This window comes from Ips typographus, linkage group LG6 (genome assembly GCF_016097725.1).
Source record: "Ips typographus isolate SLU linkage group LG6, UJ_Ityp_2.0, whole genome shotgun sequence".
NCBI lineage: Eukaryota > Metazoa > Arthropoda > Insecta > Coleoptera > Curculionidae > Ips > Ips typographus.
Window position 1 is genome coordinate 10,784,969 of NC_138427.1, and position 27,875 is coordinate 10,812,843.

The window sequence follows — 27,875 nt, forward strand, 5'->3', positions numbered from 1 at the left end:
TTTCCACCCCTTTCAAATAATTTTTGTCTCTTATAACTAAAAATTGTAATATGTTTAGCGAAAGAAAAGAAGACAAAAGCAAAGATTAACTAAAAATTAAAACAAAAAATAATTAGTAGGACATTTCTCAACACACAAAAGACTCTTTAGAAACAATCCATTTCTCGTGAACTATTTCCGTTTTTTTTTTGTCCAGTAAGCTCCTTTTCAACTTCAGCTTCGCAATTCCGTCGACAAATTTGTAAAACGAAACGACATTGTTAACCCTATTGCCGAATGCGCAGTTTTTAAATTGTCTGGAATCCGGCAGTCATTAGAGTCTGGACTACCCATCAAGCTTCGACGGGCAAGTGCCACAAATAAAAAAGCGCAATTATTTTACCCCGTTTTTTTAATAGTCGCTTAATTGACAGAAACGATTTCTTCTACGTTTCGTTTGCAATGCTTCAATCAATTATTTTTTTTAAGGTTTGTTTATATATAAACCATTTTCTTCTTGTGATTTCATTCGATGTGATAATGTAAACTGAAATACCAGTAATAAGTAAACGCAGTCAAAATTAAGCTTTTAATGTGAGAACTAAAAATTGGATTCCAGATAACAGATGGGCAGAGTTAATATTTTGGTTGCACTTTTGGCGATAAAAGTCTCAATTGTTCGCAATTCTAAAGAGCTACGTTAAAATTGATGAAATTAAACCAAATTAAAAAAAACGAGCTTTTGGGTTTAAAAAGTGGCTCGACCTACCAAAGCTATAAGTAATATATCGTAATCAAGTTTGAAGATTAAAGTTAATCTACCAAAAAACAAGCATCAACTCAGTACCAATAAACGGTTAAAAAGTTATAAAACTCGTCATCCCTTTCGCTCTACTGAATTAATAATAGGTATTTCACCAAGTTCAGATTGAATTATTACTTTATAAATATAAAAACGCTAAGATTTGATCATGTCCACCGCCAAGAATGAAATTCTTAGGGATCAGTGCTTTATAACACCACTCTTTGTATGTATAGTGAAATATAGAAATTGACTTGATATTCCAGTTTTAAACTTAACAATCAGTGTAGAGGTAAAATCGTTTTATCGACATAAACTACGTTCACCTCCATTGTTTTCTGCATATTTTGTTAGTTCAAATAAAATATGCAACAATACCCTGTCGACCGTTCAAAACGCATTCGCATATATTCACCGGGCTAGTAAATAAGCTCGGCGGGCAGCTATCCTGTCAGATGCAGGAACAATGTGTTGACAACGTTATTCCGATATATTGTACGTAATAAATATTCAGTAAGTAATTCGCATTCCGTTTCGGGCAGTTCCTGGCAAGATAAATAGTTGGCCATATTTTATATAAATATTCATTCTCAGTTTTGGCTTTCATTAGTCGACCAGTCCAGGTGAGGCTGATTGGTTACGTATATTGACAGTAATTTAAATATAACTGATTTGTTTAAACCACCTTACAAAGCTCACCAAAGTAAAAGAGTAATAGAGTAATTACCAGCGTCATAAATGTAAAGCACTGTCACAAATCATATTTAGTACTCGTGAAAATCGTGAAGGTCCTTTCACAAACCCCCTTTTCACAAGCATTATAGCTAAGGCTAAGTAATACAAATAGCCTCCATATCCCAATAGGATAAAAGCGACATTTCCGGTCTCCCATCTTTGTTTAGTTCCCCTAGATTAAATCGGTGATGCCAGCATTTGCAAACTTTTGATAACCTATCGGATCATTTTATACTATTTAGAAACAGAGTTTTGAAACCAAAGTCGCCACAGTTGAACTCAAACTGGACTGAAAGAAAACTCAAGTAGGTATGTCTTGAATTGGGTACTCTCAAATTTGTGTTTTCTTAAGACTATTAAGTTTGGCAACAATGTATGATACTGAAGCGGAAGCAGAGTGCATAACCGGAACTTTTAGTAGACTGGCTGTCATAGGAAATAATATCATTTGGCTTGTGATGTATAGAAGTTGGGCGCTGACGAAGTCGCGGTTAAGATATACCGTTGAGGAACTGAAGTTTTGTTTTACTGGCTTCGCTTTTGAACGTGCAGATAAAGCAGACAATGTTGATTGTAAATTTTGAATTAGATAAAAGTTAAAACTTAAATTGTTCTGAAATTACAACATTACAAACATATCTAGAATTGTTATTGTAAACTATGTGGGTCAAGGATGGAAGCACTCTTTCATATAATTCCACATTTATGCTGATGTTATACGGATATTTTTCCCTTGGGCTTGAAAAGTAATGGGTTGTCTTAAAAGGTATATCTGGAGTATATGCATGAAGAATATTACATTTAAAATTATATTCGTTAGTAGTGCGGTTTTTGCAGTGTTCTTTTCGCATAATGAAACTGTACGGAACGCGAATTAAAAAGTTATTACCCCGCAAGTTAAAGCTCTAGATTTGGCAACTTACTTAATGTGATGGCCGATATAAGCTATATGTATACATATAAAGCCATATCAGTGAGTTTCAAATCATAAATTATATTATTTTGTATAATTTATACACATGAAATGTAAATAATAAAACTTGTGTGCCCAAATGTCAATTCTCCCAAAAAATAGTCTATTAAGTATCAAGAACAGTAAGTAAGCTTTACTGATCGATGACAAGGTTTGGAATTTGTCTGAGATCAGTAAAGCTGTCACTGTTCGTGATGCTTACACTATTTTTTGTACGACTTCAACAAAATCATCCTCATTATTAATGAAAATATTCTAACAAATTTCCTTTAATCCTGTATGTTACTTCCTGTTCAGCTGAACGGTAAGTATACAGCAGGTATTAACTTTCCGGTTTATTAGCCCTAGCAACCAGAAACTAGACAGGAACTAGTCCTTCCCGCCTTTAAAACAGGTGCTGTAAACACTCAAAATTATACAAGTCGTACAAAAAGGAATTTTAATAAAGCGTTTACCTAAACTTGTTATGTCGTGATCTGCCAACTGAACATTTAGCATGAAAACTGACTGACAATAAAGCACCACTCCCGAATGCCCTTTTGTAATATTGAATTATCTTGAAAGACGAATCCCGTCAGCACTCAAGATGGAATATTTCCGCGAGTTAGTGCAACGAATAATTTTATAGAAATATGGCATTATTTGCTGATGCATTTCGTATCTATCCTCTGGCAACACCTGGATAACTTGATATGGTATCGTTGGCACTATCTCATCTACATGGATAAGTTGTACATAATGGCGAAAACCAATTTTCAATTTAAATTCCACGTTACGTCGGCATTGAACTCTTTAAAACGGAACGAATTAAATCCTATAGTTTCTATTTGAAGATATTTTCTTTGTGCAGAACATGTACTTCGTCGGAATGTCGATTAAAAGTTAAAATTACTTTGTTTTGCAGCGCGTTTTCCAAACCTGACGGTTTAATATTCTACGTGATTCTGATAACTGCTAGAAGTATTTAAATTGTCAAAGAAGCGCAGTTACGCCTGTACAGTTCGAGGTAAATCCGCTAAGAATTTGATTAACTTTATTCTATGTAAATCCCTATGTAAAACAGTAGGTACTCAAAGCGAGATTTGAGCTGCCACATTTATATTTTGTTTTAACTCAATCCTATCTCAATTTAATTAACGCGTTCACTGCGTTCACGCGTTAAACCATTTCGATTATTAATCGCTTTCATTAATACACTCGTTGGTTAATTAACTATTAAAAGTATGTTTTTGTTTCTTGGTATTGCTTCATAAACTCAGACACTGAGTTTTATTGATCTATCGTCAAAGAGTCAGAAGTCTGGTTGATTAGATTGATAATGTTGTTTGAAGAAGCCATTCGTGCTAGAAAACTGGGTCATTAAATTGGAACGGACTGCGATCGGAGGGGACGCTCCTTTTCGTCTTCCGCCGTTTCAAGTCACCGGTATATAAAGAAACGTATTGTCGATCTGTACGTTTTCCCAAAGAAAATAGTGACTAAACCTGGAATAGCAAATATTTGTTGAGAAATTTGCGTAAAAACTATAGGCGGGCGCTACATTTTCTCATAGTCTTTCGAATCAATTTTAAAGGTCGAGTCATATACGGAACAAAGCCGAAGCGGGCGATAAATTGCTTCGGAAATCTGAGAAAGGAAATTCATTTAAAAACGAGTGTTTTCTTTTTAAAAATAAAACTGGCAAATCCGACATCTGAAAAAGCTCCGCCAGCCACATGGCTGAATTCAATCCAGCGGTCATCCATAATCAGGGGCATTAAAAGCAGACAGGATGAGCTGGATTGTGGGAAACTGCCGCCTGCGGCCGTTTCGATTCGAATTGTAGTCGTCGGAACATTAGACATTGCTGTTTAAATCGCGTCATTAACGAAACGTATCAAACGTTGCGGTTCGTCGGCGTTTTCTCTCTATTATAATGGCCATTCCGAGCTTGGAAAATAATTCGCCTTGGGTGAAAACCATTTCTCGTCGATGGGGACACATCTCTTTGTTTATGCACCAAAGGGGATATTTGTTACATCGATGCGCCCATCTCTTTATCAAACCCGGGAATGTTTTCATGATGAACATTTCGCGTAACTGGATATGTTCCGCAAACCTCAGAAATGCCATATAAAATCGAATACAAGCAGAAAGTAATTTTCATAATATTATCAAACTGGAGGGTTGCATCGTTTATTTTACTAACTGGAACTGCATTTTGTCATAAAGCTGGAAATATCAAAACAAACAGGAGCTTATTGAAACTACGTTTTGTTTAAGAGCGATAATGATAATAAATTAAAACACACTACCGATTAACTTTTTTGTTGTTTTGGTGTTAATTGAAATTTAAACTAAATAAAACCATAACTAAAAAAAACACCTTTTTATAGGTATCTTGCAAATTAAAACAAATATCCTGTGTAAAACCTGTGTAACTCCATTCAGCAAGAAAACAATGCCAGAAACATTGAATTCAAAACATCATTTTGAAAAACTATAAACAGTCTGTTACTGCATCAACACTAAATAAACTTGAACTCTGTATCAGCTGATGCATTTTTACACTTGTTTGTCCCATGAATTTGAGTATTAATAGTGCCAAAACAGTCAATACAATTTGAAACAATTTTCATTTAGATAGTAATATATTGCATAAGTGTGTATTTAAGTAAGATTTTACATACAGCACAACTTACACTATTAATAAAAATATATTTATACAGGCTAGTTATTATTATTAACAACTGTAAGTTGAGCTTAGGCTTGAAATGAAAATAAAAAAATTAAATAGATATATTGCAAGTGCAAGCAATGTAACAACAATATGAGATAACTCTGTTAATCTCTCCGCTCTGTTTAAAACAGTCTAAATCACTCTCTTCTCAAATTATCTAATCTTGCTTGTAGATCTGCATCAGCATCAGATAATCCCCTACCATTACCGCCTCCTAAAAATAAAAATTACAATCTTTCTGCAACAGCAAAGTAGTTTAATGGGTAATTTCCACAAACAAAAGTGAAGCAAAAAGGAACAAGGATGACAACCAGGTCACACTTGTTTCTGCTTGTTGGCTTGATCAAGCAGGTAACTTCATCTGTATGAAAGGAAGTTTAAAAACTGACTGACATACACATGGTGAAACTATAGCAGTGTAGCATAGAAAATAACACAATTTGTTTAGTCTTTGGTGTTACATTATTATGTTTCACCATGTGTATGTTAGTTAATTTTGGAACCTTCTTCCATACAGAGAGTTACATCCCTGATGAATGCCAACAAGCAGAAACATGTGTGGCCTGGTTATCATCTTTAGGTATTCCTTTCTGCTTCAATTTTATTTTTGTGAAATTACCCATTAAACTAATTTCTTGTTATGCATTACATTCACCTTAAACATTTCTTCATTGTTTTACAGAAAAAATTTAAAAATTTTTACTCACCTGCAACTGCAGTTGCTGCAGCTGGCTGCTTGCCTCCAGCTGCAGGCAAAACACCAGCTGTCTGTGGTAGACCTGATAATGTATCATTAAGTTGCAAACCCAATTCATCTAGAACCTGATTGACAACGGCATCACTAAAACAACCAACATATTAACAATTATGGTTTTGTCCTCGGTTTTGTCAGTTAAATGAGTGTGAACTCACCTTTCTTCCTCATCATCATCACCTTCCATAGCATCATCAATAGCTTCATTCATAACATCCTCTTTCATGTCCATAATTTCTGACTGCTTTTCAAATTCTTGTAGTATTCTCTGGATTTGAGGTAAGTTTAATTGGCGATTCATACTGGCCATGGCTCGAGTCACACCTATGAACAACAGGACATTTAAAATAACCCTAATTAAGTAGGAAAAAAGGTTACCTTTCATAGCTTGGGCCATAGCATTTTGTGACCTTAATGTTTGTATTTTTAGAGATACTGCTTGAATGTTAGCCTTCATAAGCATAAACTTTTTAATGTAACGTCTGGTCCTTACCAAATCTTTAGCCATAATTTTAACTGCATCCTACCAATCAGATAAGTACTTTTTGTATAGATATATACCTTCAAACATTTCAAATAAATAGGTACCATTTGTCCCTCTTTTGCCAATTTTTTAATATCGTTGATGACCTTTTTTTCTTGCTGTTCCATCTTCTGTCTTTCTCTGTCCAGGTCTCTGATTGCTTTATTTAGAGCCCTTTGGTTTTTGCGAAGCAATTCTTCTGGGGTAAGCTTTTTTCCAAAAAGCCACTCCATATCTGATGTTTACTAAAGTAATAAGTTATTATAACGGCTTATTTAGACCAGTTGGAACTAACAATTGAATAAAAGAAGATTTGTATTAAATTAATGCTCAATAAAACAGTTAACTACTAAATGTTTCTAAAGGGTGAGTCATTTTCTTTCTCAAAAACAACAAAATAAAATGCTAGTTAGTATTTTTGGTTTTCCTATTACATTTATTAGACTTTTCCGTCAAAAGTTGATGTATGATTAGTATGATATACATTTGACATATAGAATAAGTTCGGAAACCGGATCATCAAAACTCTGATTCTCTTTTATTTCATAATTTCCCAACAGGCTCTACAAGCTAGAATGAAACAAAAATACTATTGCATGGTTAATTTAAAAGGGGAACATACTATACTATCTTACATTTGACATAACTGTCCACAGTCTTGTGATGTGACATGTGACTGCCCTTCTGTCAAAAACAAACAGTCAAAATTAGTCAGCTGACTGTCTTGTGATAATCTTCTCCCAGTCCTCTCTGCATTCATTAAAACTTTTTCATTTTCTATCGTCTTTGGAGTTTTGTGGGTGAAGTAACACGGTCTACATGTAAGTTTTTTTAAAAATTCTTTTAAGAGTGTATAATCAGATTTTCCATAATTCATATTAAATCGCTTGCCAAACTGCGAATGCCAACCAGTCCGCCAACATTATTGATTTGCTCTAGTTTGTGTAATTTTTTACTGACTGTAACTAACTGTTATTCTAACTGAGCAATTTACCAGTTTGGATATTCATAACTTTTCAGAAAGTCATTTTAGCATAATAAATTATTGGGGTTTCTGTTTTATAGGCGTAGTCTAGTTTTTCTAGTTGGGTTCTCCAAAAAATACGAGCGGCAAACAGTGTGAGTGAAAATTCTTATCGCGGCTTATGTCAAGTGACTTTGCCACACACCTAAAATAATGGGCGGCAATATAATTTGATTGTATTCACGTGACATCGGTTGAGAGACTGTTTTTTCTTGATTTTCCTAGTTTTTTTCCAGACTGAACCGCACAACATGTCGAAATTAGCGAAACTTGGGGATGAAGAAAGGGAGGAACAGTATGGATACGTCCATATGGTCTCAGGTCCAGGTAAATAGAGGGATTTTATGTTTCAATGTTTGAAAAATTGTTTTAGTGATTTATTTTTATTCAAAGCTTTAATAGAACTTTTGCCCTTTTTATAAGTGAGAATTATAAACTTCTAAAGTGCCTTTTTCTTACTTTTAGTTGTCACTGCTGAGAAAATGAGTGGGTCTGCTATGTATGAGTTAGTTCGAGTTGGTTATAATGAGTTGGTTGGGGAAATTATCCGTTTGGAAGGAGAGATGGCTACCATTCAGGTAATTATTCCAATAGCTAATAAAACCCTTTTAATGCTTTGGGAAATTTAGGTCACTTGACTTTAAAAAGTTTTAATCACATGATCTACTCAGAAGGTTTTTAAAGTGTGACTTTTAGTATTACCTGTTTTATATAGTCTAGTTTTTTAAGTGCAGTCTTTTTTATTAAAATATATTTCTGTATTACACCATGGAGTAAGTCACATGATGTAACCAAATATAATTTTTAATCTCTCAATGATTTACAATACAAGAGGTCTAGGAAGTTCACCACAGGTTTTTTTTCTAAAATAAATATTTCCAGAAAAAAAATAATCAGTGTTTTATTAAATATCTGCTAAATTCTTCCAGGCACTTGCCTGGAATAATTTAGCTTATTTGTCTATAATGTTAGTGTTGAATAGGTATATGAAGAAACTTCTGGTGTCACTGTGGGTGATCCAGTGCTCAGAACAGGAAAACCCCTTTCTGTGGAACTGGGACCTGGTATTATGAGTTCCATTTTTGATGGTATCCAGCGTCCACTGAAGGACATCAATGAAATGACTCAGTCCATTTATATTCCAAAGGGTGTGAATGTGCCTTCCCTTTCCAGAACAGCTCAATGGGACTTTGCTCCAATTAACATCAAGGTTAGTGTTTTTATCTCCTCACCCAAAAATAAGAAATTGGCTAAATGATAATTAAAGTAAATTGAATTGAATGCTGTGTATAATAAATTTAGAGAAATTAATATTTGTATAGTTTGGATGTTTGTATGTATTTCTAGAAGATTCAGTTCATTCTTCAATCCAATGCACTATTGTTTTAGCTTGGTGCTCATTTAACTGGCGGTGACATTTACGGTATTGTGCACGAAAATACTTTGGTTAAGCACAAACTTCTGCTCCCACCCAAAGCTAAGGGAACAGTAACTTATGTGGCTACTCCCGGTAATTACACAGTTGACGTAAGCTGGTTGTTGTGTATTAAAACAGAACATTTGAGTGAATTTGACAAATATTTCAGGATGTTATCTTAGAAACAGAGTTTGATGGCGAACGCACCAAATACACCATGTTGCAAGTGTGGCCAGTGCGTCAACCGCGTCCTGTTAGCGAGAAATTGCCCGCCAACCATCCACTGCTGACTGGTCAACGTGTCCTCGACTCACTTTTCCCGTACGTGGTTTATTTTAAGTTTTTCCGACTTTTAGCAGATATTTTTCTGTAGTTGTGTACAAGGTGGTACTACTGCCATTCCCGGAGCTTTCGGTTGCGGTAAAACTGTAATTTCGCAAGCTCTGTCCAAGTATTCCAACTCGGACGTAATTATTTACGTCGGTTGCGGAGAAAGAGGTAACGAGATGTCTGAAGTATTGCAAGACTTCCCCGAACTGACGGTGGAAATCGACGGCGCTACTGAATCTATCATGAAACGTACGGCACTGGTCGCCAACACCTCTAACATGCCTGTGGCTGCTCGTGAAGCTTCCATTTACACCGGTATTACACTGTCTGAGTACTTCCGTGACATGGGTTACAACGTATCCATGATGGCTGACTCCACATCTCGTTGGGCCGAAGCTTTGCGAGAAATTTCAGGTACAAATATTGTTATTTCAATCATCTAGATATTATAGTTTTTTTTGTATTTTAGGTCGTTTGGCTGAAATGCCTGCTGATTCCGGCTATCCCGCTTACTTGGGTGCTCGTCTGGCCTCATTCTACGAACGTGCCGGTCGCGTTAAGTGTCTTGGTAATCCAGACCGAGAAGGTTCTGTGTCCATCGTAGGGGCTGTATCGCCACCTGGTGGTGATTTCTCTGATCCTGTCACCTCTGCCACTTTAGGTATTGTACAGGTTAGCAAAATCGATGCGTTTCTAAGTTAATTGACGTGAAGTAAATCCGCCTTTAATTGTTTTTAGGTGTTTTGGGGCTTGGATAAAAAACTTGCCCAACGAAAGCATTTCCCTTCCGTCAATTGGTTGATTTCCTATTCGAAATACACTCGCGCTTTGGACGACTTTTATGATAAAAACTTTCCTGAATTTGTACCGCTCAGAACTAAAGCCAAGGAAATTTTGCAGGTTAGTGCTTAAACCTTTAGTTAAACAATTCGTTAAACAATTAATTAATGGTAGGAAGAAGAAGACCTGTCCGAAATCGTACAATTGGTTGGTAAAGCTTCCCTGGCTGAGGGCGATAAGATTACACTTGAAGTCGCCAAGTTGCTTAAGGAAGATTTCTTGCAACAAAACTCGTACTCTGCTTATGACAGATTCTGTCCATTCTACAAGACAGTCGGTAAGTTAGTTTTTGGTTTTGTTATTACAAGGACCTTTAGGACGACGATGCTTTAGGTATGTTGAAGAACATGATTGGTTTGTATGACATGGCAAGACACGCAGTAGAAAGTACGGCACAATCTGAGAATAAAATCACTTGGTCGGTGATCAGGGAAGCATTGAGCCCTCTTTTGTACCAACTCAGCAGTATGAAGTTTAAGGATCCTGTCAAAGATGGCGAGGCTAAGATCAAAGCCGACTTTGATCAGTTGTACGAAGATATCCAGCAAGCCTTCAGGAATTTGGAAGATTAAAGGGAGTGTTGGCAAGAGCAGGCTAGCGTTCTTAGCACAATAAGGCCTTCAAATTATAAAAAAATATCCTCACTGTCTAGTTTTACTTGTATATTGTTTAATGTTGGACGTACTACGCGCTAAAGGGTAGCTGTTACTCTTTCCGATATTATTGTACAATAATCCTGTTGTTGATAGTTAAGTAATAAAGCAGTAGCCATCCGTAGGTTTCTATCCGTCGTGTTTATAGAAAATAAATAAAACAATACAGCATGGTGAGGGTAATGTTAAGGTAATTTCTCTGTAATTCCCTTCATTCCATTTATTTTTAAGAGCTATTTTGTTTTCTTTTATTTTTTCGGAGTTTTCTTTTGTTTTATACAGAATGGTGATTTACTAACTATTTTATTCCAGTATTATCCAACCCAGTTGTTCACTTTATTTTAAAAAAGCCATTTGTATATTGTACATCGTTTACCATGTTTTTAAAAATTATTGTATAAAATGTATAATGCAACAAAATATCAATAATTTTATTTTAGACTGTTATGTGTAGTGCAATTTATCGTTCTATTTTGAACGTAAATATATATGAGTAATTTGTTCCACACTTGGCATTCTCATTTTATATACCTTATTATACTGTACAATATATGCCTTGCAATTTTGTTTGGCAAAACCTCTTTATTCCTGGTAAACTTTTTGCAACGGAAGAACCCTACGGCATCAAAGGTCGCTTATTTGAATGGCCAACATGTCACAGTAGAATGAATATACCACAAGTATATCAAAAATCATTCATCAGACCAGTTTATTATTATTAAATATACACGTAAAAAATAAATGAGTAAGTATAATAATCAAAGTCACACTGTATATGTATCAACTTACATCATATTAAAGTCAAAGTTTGATACGTCATCAAATTGATTTGGCTGTCCTCCTTGAGGATTTGGCATCTGTTGGCCCATTTGGCCTCTTCCGTTATTTCCCATCTGCTGCATGTTGATTAGTTGCTGTCTATATTGCGGTTGCTATAAATTAACTAATTTATTTATGCGTGTTGAAGTTGTGACATAAAAAAAATAAGACTGATATCAAATACTGTGCTTTACGTTGTATCTACTTATTATGTTAAAAAAATTCACTGTAGTCACTTACTTGTTGTAAAAGATGCCTCAATCCAGGATTATTTGACATTGGTCTTATCATCCTTTGTTGTTGAGGATTAGTGGGCTGTTGAACTGAACCTTGAGCGGCCATTCTTTGCTGTAAATATATGATGTGAGTAATACGAAATCGTTAATCCATCAATCATTAGAGGCGCTACTATAATAATGCAGGAGTACAAATTGAAAAAAAATATAAAACAATGTTTACCTCAATCATTTTGTACTGCATTTCGGCCTGTTGTGCGGCCTGCAAAGCTTCCTGAAGAGGAGACATTTTCAAATGGCTTATTCGTTCCAGTTGGGTTTTATACTGTTGCTCTTGTTGTTGAGCCGCTTCGAGAGTTTGTTTTAATTTATTAATTTTTTCCAAGTTCTGCTGACGCTCCACTTGCAATTGGTTTTCAAACGGTGCTCTCTGAACCGGCTGTCCAATCATTCCCGGTTGTATATTTTGCTGGTTCGGTCCTGAATTAACCACAAAATATAAAATTCAAACTGCACATTGCAGTAAAATAAAACTTGCCAGCTTGTCCAACGTTCTGACCCATCATACCACCCATAGTAGGTTGACCAATCTGATTACCTGGTTGGCCGATGTTACCTCCCATCTGACCCATACCGCTACCTCCCTGACCGATGGATGTGCCCGACTGACCCAATCCGGGACCTTGCTGGTTCATTGTTTGTGCAGGCTGTCCCGGTTGCACCATACCAGTTCCCGGTTGACCCATAGTCGACCCTACAGTGAGTGCTGGACCACCTTGGCCTTAAAGACAAATTGAAAATTACCTCAAATTCTAGCCCATACAGTTTCACTAGGTAGTAAGCTAAATTAAATAGTAATCATTAAATGCTTATCATAAAATAATTAATTTTAAGTCTCAAAAAAGGGCACCACTTTCATATACCTTGAGAAGCCAAGTTTTGGGTAATCTGCCCTCCTCCCATTGACATGGCGTTCGTTTGTGATATCATAAGTCCTTGTTGCGTCTGCTGCTGCTGCTGCTGTTGTTGTTGTTGTTGTTGTGACGTCACTGTGTTGGTGCCGACCATTTGTTGACCAGAGGTCATAGGCATTTGACCTCCTTGCGGGTTGATCTGTGGCCCATTGCCACCCTAAATCATACATTAGTATTTTGTTATATAGATTACTGTAATTTGTTGTTTATTACTCACTGGTCTAATTTGTGTCGACTTTTGTTGTTGAATGACTTTCCGCAACCTGTCAACAAAGGCCGCCTGATCGTTTGGTATAAAACCCAAATAAGCCTTCTTATCAGCAGTGTAGAGCAGGATTAGGACTTTAATTTCGCAAGCTGCGTTATTAGGAATACTAGTGAAATGAACACAGCCAGCCTGGAAAAGCATCACTGAATCGCCGCACACGTTTTTAAAACAGGACTTACAAAACCGGAATTCATGACTCTAGTTAAAGATTCCAAAGCTTCGCATTGCGATGGGTGAAACAAAACTGATTTTGAATTTTTCAAATACGAGCCACCAATATTGCCTATTAACTGTTTTGGCATCAATTGCATTATCAACTTCTGTGGCCAACTGTCTGCTTTTCTAGAATTTCAAATATTAAACGAGCTTGGTAATGAAACAAACAACTTACATTTCAGGTTCCCCATCTTTGGAATTGGATGAGACTTGGCACGGCACGTGCTTGGTAATTTTCTGTTGGTCTGTTGGATTTTTTGGCTTTTCGATCCATTCAAGAACACCATGCCAAATGGTGTGTCTTTCCCTACCTCCCATTTGCTGAGTAGGTTGCTGTGAACCCTAAAATTTAAAAATAAAACGATCTTTTAATAAGTTAAGTTATAAGGCACAGACAATCTTAGCTAAATAGAACATTCCGCTTTACATCATGATTGGAGCTGATAAGTCTTTCAAATAAAGTAGGTATTTTGCGTGAATTTTAAATTTTTTGATTAAGACTCAAAACATTCAATTTAAAAATAAAAAAATTACCTGTGCTTGAGAAGTTACAACAGAATTATTTTGCGACACTTGCGGCATTGACGTTTGAATAGAAGGATTTTGCGGCATTGGCGCTTGAAGATTTTGCTGTTGATTCATTATTTTATTCATCTGGGATCCAGCATTAACATTCACTTGAAAATAAAAAAAATAACAATATTTTTATTATTATGAAAATACCATAAACTGATGCAACTTAAAATGTACATATTATAATCATGTCGTAAATGATAATTTAATTAAAAAGCTACTCACATGGGCCAAACTGATTAACACTACCCCCAGCCATTGATGGGGGCTGATTTAGTTGTGCAATAAGTGCACTACCGCCACTTGTCGTATTTGCTTGCTGGCTATTCTGATTCACCTGCGGAATGTATCCTCTGGGTTGCTGTGTAGGAGGGGGCATTTGCCATCCAGGTCTAGCACCTAACAATTTAAAAACAACATAAAAGTATCCTTTGTTCGATTTTGTATTAGATCACGCACTATAAGCGAAAAGCATCGTTAAATTGTAATTTAAACCTTAATAGAATATCAAAAAATCTTAATTTAAAAACAAATTACCTTAAACTGAAAAAAATGCATTAAGTTTGAAACGTGATGGTTTGTACATTCATCAAAAAACTGTAAGAACTTTGATGAATCTTTAATGAATGCCTATTAATATCTTTAGTAAAATTAATAGAATGGTGTCCTCTGTCTATACTTATATGTATACCTATATTTATTATTTATAGATAGCTAAAGTAATTTTGACATTACTAAACAAAGATTGCTATTAACCAGTGTAACTGAAAAAAAATAAATAAAACATCAACTTACCAGTTGGGTAACCTGGAGGCGCTGGCATACCTTGCAGTCCCATACCACCCATTTGGTTATTTGACATAATTCTACCTAAAACACCAAATAAAATAAATGACCTTGCAGTTTCTATTAAAATTCACACAAAATTATTTTAAAAGAAGCAAGTTCTTTTAAGGCCAAGTTGTACAACTGTGGTTCAAATTAGAAACGTCACTTTGACAGCAATGCATTTTATATGGCAAAGTTCCAGTACCAGTCACAGTTCAACTAAACCGGTCTTTAAACTGTGATTGTACAACCGGGCCTAAGCATCATTTTTAAAACCTCATCATTTCGAAACGAAACAAGGGTTTTTAATTCGATTGGGACCATCACTTGGCTTGATTTATTGACTATTTGCTGCCTGAATTCATTATACAATGTGGGACAGAAGCGCGTGCAATATCAATATTAATTCTTAAAACTAAAAAATCTAAACTTTAATAAAAACAATAAAAAAAAAACAAACCTTGATGATTTGGAGATCTATAAGCAGGACTTTGGCCAATTCCACTTTGAACCACTGTTGGGGAATTGCTACCTATCATATTTGGATTTTGAGGTGTTCCTACATTGTGTATGGGACTGTCATTTCCTGGTAAAGGACTGGGCATGGAAGGAACAGTCATTGAGCCTGGCACCAGTTGATTTTGGTTCTGTACACTGCCAGGAGGAGGGGTAACTGCTCTTTCTTTCAAACTGATACAAAATGAAATTGTCAGTACAAAATGACGGATTTACTGTAGACAGACACTTACGAAAAACCTTTAAGAAGTACCAGATGTCTAGGATCTTTTGCATAGTTTTTGGTTTGAGAGGACAAATCACCACCAGCTTTTTCAAACAATTTATATAGCTGTGGAATTTTTCTGGGAGATATAATTGATAAATTGATGTTTTTCTGTAACAATAAAACTGGAAGATCTCTGTAAAAGTAGGGTTGCAATGTACCTCTTGTAGTAATCCAGCTAATTGTTCAGCATTCTTTCCTGAATATGTCTGACATTCAAATACTGGTATTAAATAGGGAGGAGAATTACAAATTAAAATGCAGTGTTTTTGAACCATAACATTAGGGTCGCGTTTCTGTTGCAATTCATCAAAACATGACATTGCAGTTGCTAAACCTTCAGCAATATTTGCATGGGATTCACCTTTCCCACCAATTAATCTGTTAAAATAAATACTATTATTTTTAAAACATACTTATATTTATATTTTGTATTATAAATATTAAATTATTGCAAATTTTTTAAATAACATTTAACCACATTTCTTTAAATAACATTTAACCACAAGTCAAATATGTATTTGAAGAAAAAAAATCTGAAGTGATATTTTAAAAATATTTTTTCTAAAACGATCTTCCAAATAAAACCAATATCACTATAAAATCTCAAAAAAATATATAAGTTGTTTTTTTTTGTTGTTTTGTTGCTAAAGAGACAGCTCAGTTGCTGTCTCATATATTTATCTGTATCAGTCAAAAAAAGTAACATAGGGAAATAGCTAATGTGGAGACTTTCAGGAGACTGTTTATGGTTAATAGGTACTTGGTTTAATGGGTACTTACTCAAGCTTATCAATGGCATTCAAAACTTTTCCAGGACCATAAAATGGACCAAAAGTGTCAGTGGTTAAATTTGGCAAGCAGTCTGCTGCTTGATATGTCACTATACCATAAAATGATATGGCATTCTCTGCTACTAAAGCATTGTCATCAATTTTTGCTATATTTCCTTGATTGAAGTGTCTAAAAATGATATTCCTTAATCATTAAGTTTCAAGTTTTGTAATAGCATGTAGGTCATAGAACACTAAGTTGATTATTGATTCACTTAGAAATACAGTAAAACTTTCCTGTCTGGATTTAGGCTTCTATTTGTTTATTATTTACATGTTTAAAACTTATATTTAAGCCTCCTATCCCAAAAAAAAGTTAAGTGTAATGTATAAACATATGTTTTAACAATATGTGTTTCAACAAAGCATAGAAATCAATATTTTATATGTACTATTTTAGCAATTATTAGTCTGATATAATTCAGAATGCTAAAATAATAAAAGTATAATACTTACTCTAGAGAAGGTATAATATAATTAGTTTTTATTTCAGCCAAATAAGCTCCATTCACTGCAGTTGCTTCAATCAAAAACACAACATCAGCTTGGCCACCATGATCTGCAGAACACACAACCATAATGAAGGCTGTTTTACCTACATCACAAAAAATTAACTGTAGTAGGTACTCATAAAATTGAAAATTATTTCCATCTGTAAACTATTCTATAAATAATTTTAATGCTCTTTACAATAGTTCTCTGTTAATTTTATCACATGAATCTCAATACAATTTCACAAAATTACTTTAACAAATTGAAAATCGAATAATAAAACTAGAAAAGCTTTCAAGAATGGAAATATAAAATGTTTAATAGTTTATAAAATTACACTAGACCAGCAATAAGATGAGATATAATTATGTGAAATGTAAAAACAGATAAACAGAAAATGGTTTTAAATATAAACAAAAAGGAAGAAAGAAGGAGATGACAAGATGACATAAGTCAGAGTCATAATTTTGTTTTTGACAGCGGTCAGTGACGTCACCTACAGAAAAATTGAAATTTGGTATACGGGCAGGGTAGCAAGGGCTTGAATTAGCCGAAGTCCATTTGTCTCAATGTGACCTCTAAGTTGACGTTGAACTGTCAAATTAACGTAGTAGTATTAAGTGCCCAAGACTTGACTGCGACGTCACGAGTTGCATCGCCGCCGAAGTAGCGGACGACGGAAGTCGCCATCATTGTCCCCCACATTCACCTACTGCGCAATGGAATGAAACTTGCGAAGTTAATCGTAAAACAGTTTTGTTTATATTTGGTGGTATGTGAAGTTAGCTAAAAACCGCAAAGATTTGTTGTTTTTGTTTGTTTTGCTTTTCGGTCCGTTAAAGATTAATTTTGGCAAACTTAAATTAGTTGAATTATTATTGACGAGTGGATTTGTGAATAGTGGGCAACAGCAGATTGATTATCGTCACTGATTTTCTGACAGTTTACGGCCGCCATACTGTCCCCCTCTTTGATTGCTATTGCTCCTTCTTGCTATATTTTTTTATTCATTGAACAAAATACAATCGGCTTATTGACCGTTATGTCTACCTTACCTAATAGGTACTGTAGACTGTAGGTAGTAGCAGTTGTAGTTAGTACCTACCTACCGTCAGTCAGTACGGACTACCGTCCTTGAACCTTGAATCTTGGACCTCTCTCAAATAAAATGTAAGTTGGCGGGATTTCTTATCGTCCCCCATTTAAAACGCCAACCAATCACCGGACAGAAAATTATTTGTCAGCTGTCTGAGTTATTCCCGTTTCTCTGATTGGGTGGGAGAGTTTATTGTTGTGTAAATTTTCCAACGGTCAGTTGAAAAACGGCGGTTACGTCGTTCCTTGCACCTTCAGTCTTTAGGAGAAAGTAACAAGCACCCTTTTATCGCGTTATTGTTGTGTAGTTTTAATAATTTACTTATGTTTACTTGTTAATAATATTGTTTGGATTGTTTTTTAGTTAAGCCGTGCTTAATAATGTCTTTTAGCAAAGCTAAAATCGTACGTTTTAACGATGTAATGGGTAAGTAGCTCTTTTGTGTGACATAACTTTTTTATTTAAAACATTCAATCTAAGCAATACCTAAGTAGTATGAATTTCTCTACCATCCAATGTTGGGTAATGTGATTTTTCAAATACAATTTTAGCCAAGACTGCATCGCCTGCTATAACTAACCTCACCAAAGAAAAACTTGAAAAGATTAAAAAACCTGGAAGTTGCACTGGAACCAGCAGTCCAGACAATTCGGAACGAAGTTCTGTAAAAAGTGCTTCTGGAAATTTTAAAACTGTAAGTGTTTATTAGGTACCTAGTCATTTTTCTAACTCACCATTTCACTTATTAAAATTGTCTTATTTTACCCCCCTGTTTAGTCTTTATTGATTCTATGGATATTCATACACACACACACACACCTCATTACCTTACTTGTAACTTTTTGATGGATGTTTTAGAGAGATTTTTATTTTTTAACATATAATACATACATATACCTAGGTGTTTATAACTACCACTATATTACAGTATCACACAGTTAGCCTTTTGGGATTTATTTTTGTGAAAGTGGCAGTAAATACAAGTCTGAGTGTATACCTACATAATATTTTACCTTTTAGTACCTACTGCTATAAAGAGGGCTATATTAGTATAAATACCAAATAATCTCTCAATTCCCAATATAAGTTTCTACTTGGTGAAAATGGACTACTATTTCACTATTCATTATAAGGTCTTATAAATGTTATTGTAAATTGTAACCAACCATGGCACATTAGTTTTCAAGCTCCATGGAGCGAGCAGAGCGTTTTTGACGTCACGATGACGTAATTTGGCAAAACCATAATTTGACCAATTGTCAAATTACGTCATTGTGACGTCAAAAAAACTCTGCTCGCTCCATGGAGCGCGAAAAAGATTGCGGCCCATATGTTCCAGCTTTTCAAATGCCCTGTCAAGTAGTAAAAAGATCTTCAAAGTCAAATACAATATAATTAAAATACATTCAGAAACATAAAATTAATTAAACAAAAAGTACAGTTAACTATGAAGACATTTAATGCACATATTTTAAGCACATGTTTGCAGGCTATGTACTTACTATTTGTGGATTTTGATTTTTTTTTTTTCCATTTTATTTTTTAAACCTATACATAAAAAAACATTTATTTTAGCCAATTTTACCAAAGAAGTCAAAGACTGTAACATCGGCAACGAAAATTAAACCAAAGGCTATATTTAATCATGATCTGGATGCACTCCAAGAAAAAACCGTAGAGTGTGAGAACAAAACTAAATATATCCATCAGTTGACTGAAGAAATCGAACAGTACAAACAAGATTTAGAAAATATAAGACTAGAAAAAGAACAATTACAGAGAGAACAACAAAATGAATTACAAGACTTGGAATTTGAAATGTTGCAGACAATGACCAAGTTACAAAAACATGAAGAGGAAATGTCCATTAAGACAAGGGAATTAGATCTTAAATATAAATCCGAAAAGGAAAGGTGTGAAAAAGAGGTTGAATATCGTCTTGGTCAGCTGGTTTTGGATTATGAGATTAAAATTAAAGATCTTGAAGAAAACTGTAGCAAAACGCTGTCAACAAAGATTGAAGAAGTCGAAAACAGTTGGAAAGAAAAGTTGGAAAATAAGGAAGCAGAACACGAAGCAATTTTGAAGGAATGTCAAGCCATAAGTGAATACAGTATCATAGAGTGTGAGCTCGAAAAAAAGGAAATTCAAATAGCCCTTGATGAGACACGTTCTTGTTACGATAAATTACAGAAAAAGTACAACACTTTAAAATATGAACAGGAGACTCTGGATAAATCCCTGGGAAACACAGAACTTGAACTGAAACGAAAAATAGTAGATTTAAATAAGGTTATCAACAAACAGAAAGAAGAATTACACAAGTTAAATGGGGAGGTAAAAGCTTACGAAATTACCATTAGCAATTCACAAGTGACTATTGATGTTTTGAAAAGACGACTTATTGATTCCGATCGGGATGTTGAACAGTTGAAACAGGAATTAACCAGGTAAGCCGAGCAATTCGTTAGATTAACTTGAAATGACACTAATTTCAACAGGTGTGAAGAGAAAATGGTCAATTATGAAACTCGATGTTTACTGCTAAATAACGACTTAAATGAAGCTAGAAAACAAAGTGAAGACCTGGAGCTGCAGTACGAATCTTCTATAAAGTTAAATGAAGAAGCAATCGAATCTTTAAGGAAAGATCTATTGGATAAAGTAAAATTTTATGAAAATGAAGTAAAAAGTTATTCAGCCAAGGTGAGAACTATATACAGGGTTCTAGAGATTAGTAGTTAAGTATAAGAGATTCAAATTTTTATTTATTTCATGTTCGTTTTAAATTTTAAATTAAATTTAAAGAGTTCAGTTTTGCGACTTATAGCGGAAATAACAAAACTATTTCAACTTTTAAACAGACTAATCATGTGAGAAACTATCAAATGACGTCACGAACCTTTTTTTTATGTTATTTTCCACGCACTAATTTCTGAATCTACCCTTTTTGATGATATCTTTGAAAGTAGGTACTCGCACTACACTGTATCTGCTATGGTTTTTAAGATTCTCAATTTCTATATAAATATATGTGGCACCCTATAGTTCATTCATTACAAGTGGATAAGTAAAACTTTGGTTGCAGATCAATGAAGAACAGGAACTCAAGCAGCAAATTATGGATCAACTTAACTCCAATATTGAAGTAATCAAACACATCAACATGGAAGTTGAAAAAACTGAAGAATACTATACTGTCAAGACCAAAACCTTGGAAGAAGTGATTGATTGCTACAAAGCTCAGGAAAAATCATGGACAAGCCAAATGAAGGAACTGGAAGCCAAAAATAGTGGTATCATAAAATCTTTAAGTGACAAAGATGCAGAGATAATAAAAGTGAACGAGCGATTGAATGAATTAGAAGTAATGAACGATGACCTCAAAGATAAATGTATTTATTATAAATCAAAGGCAGAAGAGTTTGAAGCGGAATCTAAAGAAAGTTCTCAAACTAGGAAAAAGTATATTGAAATTAGTGGCAAGTATGATGCTTTATTGCAAGAGTTTGAACATTTGGAAATGGAAAACGTGGAAAATAAGTATAAGTTAGCTGAAGCTCTTAAGAAAGTGGATTATTTACTGAAAATTCAGGAGGAGTTTGAGAAGCTGCAAAAGGAGAAGGAGGTGCTAGAAAGTGAAAACATGTTTTATAAAAATAAGGTGAGTACCCAAAGGGAGCGTACAGTATTGATTTTAATATAATTTTTGTAGCTTGATGACCAAAAGTTGAAAAAATACAAAATTGCTTCCAAAGACAAAGAAAACCTTGGGAGTCCCAATCGCTCTTTCGTTGAGAGTCCTAATAGAGCATCTCCGTTTAGAGGTTCGCCATTTAGAGAGAGAAATAATTAGAATGTGTTTTAACTTGTTTATTAGTTTTGCAACTTCTGGTTTGTATGATTTATTCAAATGATTGTCTTAGTTATGGTTTAGTTATATTAGCAGAAACTGATTAGTAAAACTCTATGAATTGTTTTGTATGATTATTAGATCGTTGTTGCAAACATTCAGAATTGCCAATTTAATCCTGGTACTAAAAAGCGGATTAATGTTTAATTTTAAGAGGGGTTTTTTTAATTTATTATTCACAAATTTTTGAGACACACTGAATTATTATTGCCATAACTTCTTACTATCACAGTATATTTTTAAGGTTGTTAAAAATGAACTAGAGTTTTATTTTCGGATGATCTCGACAATTGCCGGAATCTTGATCCAATTTTTTTTCTATTGTGCACAATTTTTTTAAATATATTTTTCCTGTCATATTAAGTTGCTTCAAGCTTTTTTATTTATGTAGCAGTTAGAAAAAGTCACCTTTTCTGTTATAAATGATTTTTGTATGAGTTTTACAAAAGTGTATTATAACTTTGTACAGGGTTATTGATTGAATTTAGACCACCCCATTACAAGCTGTAAAAGATAAAATGAAGCTTTTATAGATAAAATGTATCTAGAAATATAGTAGACTTTCGTATCTATCACTTTCGTGTGGAAAGTTTTCTTCTAAAACTAAAAATAAAGCTCAAAACATGTGGTGACAGTGATCTTCAATCCCTGGAAAAAATGTAAAAGGAAGTATTTTCCTATCCTAACTTTGGAAAATGTTTAATTTGATTTTTAGTGATGATTTTCTTACAGTGCTTCCTGTATGGGATGGTTTGCATTTATGTTTCTTCCCCAAAAAGAGCAAAGATTGATGAATGGTAGTGAAAAATAGCCATAAGAGAGCCTTTTTAAATTGTTTAAAAGGTATTATTATTAAGAAACACCCCCTTATACTTATTGATTTTGACTTTTTAATAAAACTAAGAAACATTTTAATTTTTTAACCTGCACCTACAATATACTAAAAGGCCTTCTTAATACCCTTTCCTTCCTCTAAATCTTTGCCGGGCGTCAAGCTGAAAAAAAAAACACATTCTGTACAGTTATTACAACTTAAAACTAAAAAATCACACTGTTGATTAAACTTACCAAGGACCTTTTACATTCAAAGAATGTGTTTCTTAAAGCATAACATTCAGATGGAACAGTTCCATCATTTAGTTTCAAACATTCTCTAGGTGTTTTTTGTTGCTGAAAATCCAAAATTTAACATAAAATAGTTACATTTTGTTGAATCACTTACAAGTTGACAACATTCACTTTTAAGAAGGCACATTTTAAGGTCAGCCCTGACACCCGCGCAGGGACTTTTATCCTTAAGAGTCTCATTTTCCTCAGCATACTGCATCTTTAGTTTTGAGAGGCAAGCTTTTTTTTTAAATACCCAAACTACTCAATTATGATTATTGTCTTTGATTATACCTACATAGGGCAACTTCAAATCAAACTTGACTGATGTTTGTATGTTTGATAATTGTGTAATGCCAATCTGACCTCTAAATTTAGTAGTTTTACTCTTTTTTCTTTATTGTTTTTATTTCTAGAAAAAAATTATCCTAAAATGCAGGAAATGACATTTATTTCGTTTGGCCAAAACTTAATAGCTGCTAAAGTGACTAGTGAGTAAAGTGTAAAATAAAATATAGGTTAGGGTTTTAAATTTCTGTTCTAGTGTTCTGTTTGAGATTTTCAATGGCCTCTATTATAACAGCATCCAGCCAATCGTTTGGCAAATTGCCCCATAAAGGGAGACAGAGACTAGAGAGTTATAGGTTATGTAAGGTTGTCAATTCTTATTTGTCAATTATCATGTCACTTGTCACTGCAGGCTACAGGAATTACAGGATATATATATGCAGTAAGAAACGTTTTTTATTCCTGATATCCTGATCCAGATACTTATAGACAATGATTATAGATAGATTTGAGGAAAGACATATAGAAAAACAGACAATATTTTACTGTAAGGTAGGTAAGGTAGGCTTTGCCTTTATTTACTGGTTTATTTTTTACTTTTTGTTTCTAGTTTCTAGCTCCTGATGAGGTGGTTCTTACAGGCCGGAACACACACATATTCAGCTTGCCTTAAGTAAAACCCAAAATATTCACCTCTATGTCAAGTAGGTATATGTCTGAGCCACTGACAATAATACTGGTCGTGTGAGGGCCGCTTTAGATTGAATTATTCATTTGTTGTCACATCTAGGTAGACACACTGGCCGCATTCGTTTTCACGCTCGATGGAGCGAGCAGAGCTTTGTTGACGTCACAATGACGTAATTTGACAATTGGTAAAATTATGGTTTTGCCAAATTACGCCATCGTGACGTCAAAAAAGCTCTGCTCCCTCCATGAAGCTTGTAAAGGAATGCGGCCAGCGGCCACTGTATATAAGTTGCCTATTTTTGTACTTTTCAGGAGTGAGATGGACTCCAAGGACCAGCCAATCATGGATATGCATCTTATAAATGAATTAATTTCCGAAATACAAGAACAAATGAAAATGAAGTTCAGTGAAAATCAGCTGAAAAAGCTACATTGTTTGAGGTTAAATGTCATTCTACAATTGAAATCAGAATATTTTTACACCAAAGACAAAACAGCAGACAAGGAAATGCGAGAAATTAGGGTGTGCTATAGGAATATAGGCAAAACACCCTCTTTATCGCCAGAAGACTACTTACCTATTGTGAATATCATCACGTGCGGCAGAATAAGGAGTATTTTTAAAAAGCATAACCATAATTTTATTATTATCGAAGATGGGGGCAGCGAGGTGATGTGTCGGCTTGATAATAATCCTGATCTGACTGAACCAGTAGACACAGAGGATGATCCACCTGAAGAGCATATATCTGAAAATACCAGGATATTGTTGAATGCTATAGAAAATCAAAAGGAAGAATTAGAGAAGAAAATCACTGAAATCCACATTCATAACCAAATCGTTGATTTATTACATCATAATGTGCAGGTTAAAGGTAAACTAACGTTTATCAATAACAACCAGCAGTTAGTAATTCTAGTTAACTCCTGCTTCATTATTGATAAAGATGAGCTTACAGCATTCCACAACTTGTCTGGCATTAGGGAAAAATATGACCAGGACTAATCATGCGAAGTATCAAACAAAAATTGGTTGACGTAACAACGTAATAGACAGATCAATGTGACGTATGCTTCTTTTGTCACATTCAAAACATTGACCTGTCTATTACATTGGTACGTCTTTGAAAATGAACTCATAATATACTCGTAGGACTCAGAAAAGTAAGATAGGAACATGCAACCGTTTTGTTCATTCAACATTAAACGTTATAATATTGCAAATTCAGATTTTATGTAGAGATTGCATTGAAACACAAATTTTTATTAAAAATCACTCAAGAATATTTTTTAAACTTTAACGACAGCCTTGCCAACGTTTCCGCCTTGTAACATATCAACGAAAGCGTTGAACATGTTATCAAAACCTTCAGTAACAGTTTCCTTGTACTTAAGATTTCCCTGCTTGATCCATTCCAAGTTCTGCAAAATGCCTTCCATCCATCTATCAATCCAACGATATACCATAAACCCTTCCAACATAAGTTGCTTGGCTACGATGGCGTATTGGGGCGATGTGACTGTAAAAGTTTTAATATTTAAATAAAGTACTTGTATTGAGCGTATTGTATAACAAAAATATAATCTTGTGTTTCCTTCATATTTAAGCGATAATTCAATATAAACTGAGTAATTCTTAGCTTTTTCTTTTCAACTTTAGACTTGAAGGGTAATACTTTTTTTTTATTCAATAGTCCCAATAACTTTGGGTTTTTATAATTCACCTTTTGGAGGTGTGATGTGGTTGTAGGAAGATATGCAACCGCAAATAGAAGCCCGTCCACGGACATTCATTTGGTTAAGTACGGTGGTGCTAAGTTCGCCTCCTACCTATAATAGTAACTTTTTCCTTAAAAAAAACTGCTTACACATGTCATTTTTAAAATTTACATTATCAAAGTAACAGTCTACTCCTCCAGGAGCTAATTTTTTCAGTTCTTCCTCTACGTTTTGAGTTTTGTAGTTGATAAAATAGTCAAAACCCAGCTCTTCTGTAAGCCATTTTCCTTTTGAATCAGAGCCAGCAATACCAATTACTTTGCAACCTGAAATTAATATTAATAAAAACAATTAAGTAAGTACAAAATGGTATTAAACCTTTAATTTTTGCAATTTGCCCAACATGAGACCCCACGGCTCCTGCTGCTCCCGACACGACGACGGTTTCGTCGGCTTTTGGTTTGCATATCTCCAAAAATCCAAAGTAAGCTGTATTCCTATTAGAATAAACCTTTTTACAGTCCAAAAGTCAGTTTGTTACAATTTTAAGTGATACAGGAACTAGCAAAGCACAAATTTTTTTTATTTTATCTAGGACAGTCATTCATTCCTTCCTGTTTGCTTGTTTGCTAAATGTAGTTAATAAGAAAACATAATGTTTGTCGTTAAAAATGATTTGCTGTATATTTCTGTCTATAATAGGAGAAAAAAGCAATATAAATGTTTATTGAAAAGTCTACAAATTGCTCAAATTCGGCTTTTTTCTTGCTTCTACTAGACTGTTGCATATGTATTTAAGGTTTTTTTCTTATTTACCCTGGCATTCCTAAAACTCCAACCCCTAAAGAAGGCGATAAGTTTTCCAAATCGGGCAATATTATCGTATGGGACGACGGATTTTTTTGATCATTGTCTCCGATGATAATGGTGTGAGTTCTCCAACCAAAATTACCGACCACGTATTTGCCTACTGGAAACTTAGGATTTCTCGACTCGACTATCCTGTAAAAAAATTATCATTCGTAGAACTATAAAAAGTCAACTATACAAGACTCACTTTGCCACTTGTCCACCTATCATGGTCGAATTCAGAGGTAAACGTGGCATGTATGCTCTCATATAAGGGTCTACGCTTAGAAAAACTGCTTCCACAAGGTATTCTAGAGAAATTTTGATTATAATTAAGTGAAGAATAGAATAAAGACATATTGTAATATTTTTTATTCTGTATAGATTTACAGGCAAAAGAAATAGGATCCGTTACTTGAAGTTATTCTGTCATTTAAGCTTCTTTGTGTATGTCTAATTATTGAATATTATTATAATATAAAGTTTTGTGTCTGTGCTGCTCGAAATACTATAATCTAAAAAGATATGGATTCTTAAAATTCACGAGAGATTTAGGACACTGAGACGCTTTTTTTTGTCATTCATTTCATCAGCATTTTCCATTATAAAACAATCAAAGTAATTATAATTTTTCAAGCAAATTGTTATCTAAATTTAGCCTATAATTAACTTACCATTTTCTTTAAGAGGAGGTAGCTCCTCTTCCACTAACTTAAAGTCTGAGGGTTTAGGTAAACCTTCAGATTTTCGTACAAGCAGATACTTTCTGGCCACAACCATGACAAAATATACCTTTATTCAAAGAAAAACGCGTCTAAACCACTAAGATGTTTCAATCCAACTATAAGCTAATCATTCTATTGACTACTTGTGTTTAGTTCGTAAGTAAAGCCAACTTTGTTATCGCTGATCGTATATCGTAAGGTGTCCCAAGTTTTAATCCGGTGAATACATCGAGATGGTAGAACACACAGAAACTAGAAAAAATCTTAATTTTAACTTCATCTTCATTTAGTTTGTTTAAATTCGGGACAAAACCGAACTTTTCCAAATTTGTATTACTACTTTTGTATTTGTACATCGAAAACAAAACATTGTTTGTATACGATTTCTCCTTACTTCTTTATGTTCTGCTGCATTTTTCCGATGTAAAGTTGGGACACTCTGTATAAGTGATGTTCGCGTTTCCACTCTCAGATACGTGATACGTCACCAGCCATGAATGACTTGCTGTAAATATAGCAAGTCATTCATTCACACAAGTTGTCTCGGATTCACAGGGTATACAGAGTCGATTAGATATTGGTGATATGTTGGTGTACATTTTTTTTAGTACTTTCCGAAACAAAGTTAGAAAAACACCGGAGACTTTTTGGATATTACTAAAAGCTGTGGTAAAAGGTTTCGAGCCACCATCTAGTCAATACAACTTTTCTTAGTTAAC

General features: G+C 34.3%; 7 protein-coding genes across 24 annotated transcripts; 3 read left to right on the top strand and 4 right to left on the bottom strand.

The window, feature by feature from the left end:
* Nucleotides 1-5,251: 5,251 nt before the first annotated feature.
* Vps2 (vacuolar protein sorting 2) lies at nucleotides 5,252-6,916 on the bottom strand. The gene is made up of 5 exons (XM_081982442.1): nucleotides 6,551-6,916; nucleotides 6,341-6,485; nucleotides 6,121-6,286; nucleotides 5,916-6,049; nucleotides 5,252-5,422 (listed from the first exon to the last, which is right to left on the bottom strand). The coding sequence occupies exons 1-5, from the start codon at nucleotides 6,716-6,718 to the stop codon at nucleotides 5,346-5,348; spliced, it is 690 nt and encodes a 229-aa protein (XP_081838568.1). The 5' UTR covers nucleotides 6,719-6,916; the 3' UTR covers nucleotides 5,252-5,345.
* A 234-nt stretch (nucleotides 6,917-7,150) lies between these two features.
* Nucleotides 7,151-11,257, top strand: LOC145730926 (V-type proton ATPase catalytic subunit A). 3 transcript variants are annotated; one of them, XM_081982452.1, is made up of 11 exons: nucleotides 7,151-7,306; nucleotides 7,746-7,836; nucleotides 7,975-8,087; nucleotides 8,492-8,719; nucleotides 8,899-9,036; nucleotides 9,096-9,247; nucleotides 9,300-9,670; nucleotides 9,726-9,928; nucleotides 9,995-10,156; nucleotides 10,211-10,373; nucleotides 10,430-11,257. In XM_081982452.1, the coding sequence occupies exons 2-11, from the start codon at nucleotides 7,761-7,763 to the stop codon at nucleotides 10,666-10,668; spliced, it is 1,845 nt and encodes a 614-aa protein (XP_081838578.1). In that variant the 5' UTR covers nucleotides 7,151-7,306; nucleotides 7,746-7,760; the 3' UTR covers nucleotides 10,669-11,257. The 3 variants fall into 3 exon arrangements, with proteins under 3 accessions (XP_081838578.1, XP_081838579.1, XP_081838580.1); XM_081982453.1 differs by having other exon boundaries at nucleotides 7,213-7,306; nucleotides 7,735-7,836; XM_081982454.1 differs by lacking the exon at nucleotides 7,151-7,306 and adding an exon at nucleotides 7,586-7,604.
* A 175-nt stretch (nucleotides 11,258-11,432) lies between these two features.
* LOC145730923 (mediator of RNA polymerase II transcription subunit 25-like) lies at nucleotides 11,433-17,228 on the bottom strand. Of its 4 annotated transcripts, none has more exons than XM_081982445.1 (17): nucleotides 17,107-17,228; nucleotides 16,734-16,872; nucleotides 16,228-16,407; nucleotides 15,606-15,825; nucleotides 15,413-15,555; nucleotides 15,124-15,353; nucleotides 14,631-14,705; nucleotides 14,061-14,234; nucleotides 13,797-13,939; nucleotides 13,438-13,604; nucleotides 13,226-13,388; nucleotides 12,996-13,175; nucleotides 12,728-12,935; nucleotides 12,343-12,585; nucleotides 12,028-12,284; nucleotides 11,809-11,916; nucleotides 11,433-11,681 (listed from the first exon to the last, which is right to left on the bottom strand). In XM_081982445.1, exons 2-17 carry the CDS (start codon nucleotides 16,853-16,855, stop codon nucleotides 11,535-11,537), a joined length of 2,760 nt encoding a protein of 919 aa, XP_081838571.1. In that variant the 5' UTR covers nucleotides 16,856-16,872; nucleotides 17,107-17,228; the 3' UTR covers nucleotides 11,433-11,534. The 4 variants fall into 4 exon arrangements, with proteins under 4 accessions (XP_081838571.1, XP_081838570.1, XP_081838569.1 ...); XM_081982444.1 differs by having other exon boundaries at nucleotides 11,433-11,692; nucleotides 17,114-17,194; XM_081982443.1 differs by having other exon boundaries at nucleotides 17,114-17,192.
* Nucleotides 17,229-17,385: 157 nt separating this feature from the next.
* On the top strand, nucleotides 17,386-22,141 carry LOC145730925 (uncharacterized). Of its 2 annotated transcripts, none has more exons than XM_081982451.1 (7): nucleotides 17,386-17,541; nucleotides 18,229-18,291; nucleotides 18,417-18,559; nucleotides 19,441-20,315; nucleotides 20,367-20,571; nucleotides 20,954-21,529; nucleotides 21,581-22,141. In XM_081982451.1, the coding sequence occupies exons 2-7, from the start codon at nucleotides 18,246-18,248 to the stop codon at nucleotides 21,719-21,721; spliced, it is 1,986 nt and encodes a 661-aa protein (XP_081838577.1). In that variant the 5' UTR covers nucleotides 17,386-17,541; nucleotides 18,229-18,245; the 3' UTR covers nucleotides 21,722-22,141. The 2 variants fall into 2 exon arrangements, with proteins under 2 accessions (XP_081838577.1, XP_081838576.1); XM_081982450.1 differs by lacking the exon at nucleotides 17,386-17,541 and adding an exon at nucleotides 17,847-17,939.
* A 504-nt stretch (nucleotides 22,142-22,645) lies between these two features.
* On the bottom strand, nucleotides 22,646-23,484 carry LOC145730933 (cytochrome c oxidase assembly factor 5). Its single transcript, XM_081982472.1, has 3 exons — nucleotides 23,001-23,484; nucleotides 22,847-22,948; nucleotides 22,646-22,773 (listed from the first exon to the last, which is right to left on the bottom strand). Exons 1-3 carry the CDS (start codon nucleotides 23,103-23,105, stop codon nucleotides 22,732-22,734), a joined length of 249 nt encoding a protein of 82 aa, XP_081838598.1. The 5' UTR covers nucleotides 23,106-23,484; the 3' UTR covers nucleotides 22,646-22,731.
* Nucleotides 23,485-23,517: 33 nt separating this feature from the next.
* Nucleotides 23,518-25,498, top strand: LOC145730931 (uncharacterized). Of its 12 annotated transcripts, XM_081982460.1 has the most exons (4): nucleotides 23,518-23,534; nucleotides 23,586-23,725; nucleotides 23,784-23,881; nucleotides 24,176-25,498. In XM_081982460.1, exons 3-4 carry the CDS (start codon nucleotides 23,871-23,873, stop codon nucleotides 24,867-24,869), a joined length of 705 nt encoding a protein of 234 aa, XP_081838586.1. In that variant the 5' UTR covers nucleotides 23,518-23,534; nucleotides 23,586-23,725; nucleotides 23,784-23,870; the 3' UTR covers nucleotides 24,870-25,498. The 12 variants fall into 12 exon arrangements, with proteins under 12 accessions (XP_081838586.1, XP_081838587.1, XP_081838592.1 ...); XM_081982461.1 differs by lacking the exon at nucleotides 23,518-23,534 and having other exon boundaries at nucleotides 23,586-23,729; XM_081982466.1 differs by lacking the exon at nucleotides 23,518-23,534 and having other exon boundaries at nucleotides 23,586-23,729; nucleotides 23,784-23,877.
* Nucleotides 25,124-27,312, bottom strand: LOC145730929 (prostaglandin reductase 1-like). The gene is made up of 7 exons (XM_081982457.1): nucleotides 27,106-27,312; nucleotides 26,640-26,742; nucleotides 26,399-26,584; nucleotides 25,961-26,079; nucleotides 25,754-25,908; nucleotides 25,588-25,693; nucleotides 25,124-25,383 (listed from the first exon to the last, which is right to left on the bottom strand). The coding sequence occupies exons 1-7, from the start codon at nucleotides 27,209-27,211 to the stop codon at nucleotides 25,154-25,156; spliced, it is 1,005 nt and encodes a 334-aa protein (XP_081838583.1). The 5' UTR covers nucleotides 27,212-27,312; the 3' UTR covers nucleotides 25,124-25,153.
* Between the last annotated feature and the right edge of the window lie 563 nt (nucleotides 27,313-27,875).

What these genes read in the sequence shown, in the direction of transcription:
- Vps2 (XM_081982442.1), bottom strand. Translation starts at nt 6,718, where the DNA reads ATGGAGTGGCTTTTTGGAAAAAAGCTTACCCCAGAAGAATTGCTTCGC. An exon ending in TATGGCCCAAGCTATGAAAG is followed by an intron (nt 6,287 to 6,340) that starts GTAACCTTTTTT and finishes TGTTGTTCATAG; the next exon opens with GTGTGACTCGAGCCATGGCC. An exon ending in TGCAGCAACTGCAGTTGCAG is followed by an intron (nt 5,423 to 5,915) that starts GTGAGTAAAAAT and finishes TTTTATTTTTAG; the next exon opens with GAGGCGGTAATGGTAGGGGA.
- LOC145730926 (XM_081982452.1), top strand. Translation starts at nt 7,761, where the DNA reads ATGTCGAAATTAGCGAAACTTGGGGATGAAGAAAGGGAGGAACAGTAT. An exon ending in CCGGTAATTACACAGTTGAC is followed by an intron (nt 9,037 to 9,095) that starts GTAAGCTGGTTG and finishes CAAATATTTCAG; the next exon opens with GATGTTATCTTAGAAACAGA. An exon ending in TCCATTCTACAAGACAGTCG is followed by an intron (nt 10,374 to 10,429) that starts GTAAGTTAGTTT and finishes ACGATGCTTTAG; the next exon opens with GTATGTTGAAGAACATGATT.
- LOC145730923 (XM_081982445.1), bottom strand. Translation starts at nt 16,855, where the DNA reads ATGGTTGTGTGTTCTGCAGATCATGGTGGCCAAGCTGATGTTGTGTTT. An exon ending in TATATTATACCTTCTCTAGA is followed by an intron (nt 16,408 to 16,733) that starts GTAAGTATTATA and finishes TATCATTTTTAG; the next exon opens with ACACTTCAATCAAGGAAATA. An exon ending in TGAGGCATCTTTTACAACAA is followed by an intron (nt 11,682 to 11,808) that starts GTAAGTGACTAC and finishes GTTAATTTATAG; the next exon opens with CAACCGCAATATAGACAGCA.
- LOC145730925 (XM_081982451.1), top strand. Translation starts at nt 18,246, where the DNA reads ATGTCTTTTAGCAAAGCTAAAATCGTACGTTTTAACGATGTAATGG. An exon ending in ACGTTTTAACGATGTAATGG is followed by an intron (nt 18,292 to 18,416) that starts GTAAGTAGCTCT and finishes ATACAATTTTAG; the next exon opens with CCAAGACTGCATCGCCTGCT. An exon ending in ACATGTTTTATAAAAATAAG is followed by an intron (nt 21,530 to 21,580) that starts GTGAGTACCCAA and finishes TAATTTTTGTAG; the next exon opens with CTTGATGACCAAAAGTTGAA.
- LOC145730933 (XM_081982472.1), bottom strand. Translation starts at nt 23,105, where the DNA reads ATGCAGTATGCTGAGGAAAATGAGACTCTTAAGGATAAAAGTCCCTGC. An exon ending in AAAGTGAATGTTGTCAACTT is followed by an intron (nt 22,949 to 23,000) that starts GTAAGTGATTCA and finishes TTGGATTTTCAG; the next exon opens with CAACAAAAAACACCTAGAGA. An exon ending in TTGAATGTAAAAGGTCCTTG is followed by an intron (nt 22,774 to 22,846) that starts GTAAGTTTAATC and finishes TTTTTTTTTCAG; the next exon opens with CTTGACGCCCGGCAAAGATT.
- LOC145730929 (XM_081982457.1), bottom strand. Translation starts at nt 27,211, where the DNA reads ATGGTTGTGGCCAGAAAGTATCTGCTTGTACGAAAATCTGAAGGTTTA. An exon ending in ACCTCCTCTTAAAGAAAATG is followed by an intron (nt 26,743 to 27,105) that starts GTAAGTTAATTA and finishes AAATTTCTCTAG; the next exon opens with AATACCTTGTGGAAGCAGTT. An exon ending in ATAGGTGGACAAGTGGCAAA is followed by an intron (nt 26,585 to 26,639) that starts GTGAGTCTTGTA and finishes ATTTTTTTACAG; the next exon opens with GATAGTCGAGTCGAGAAATC.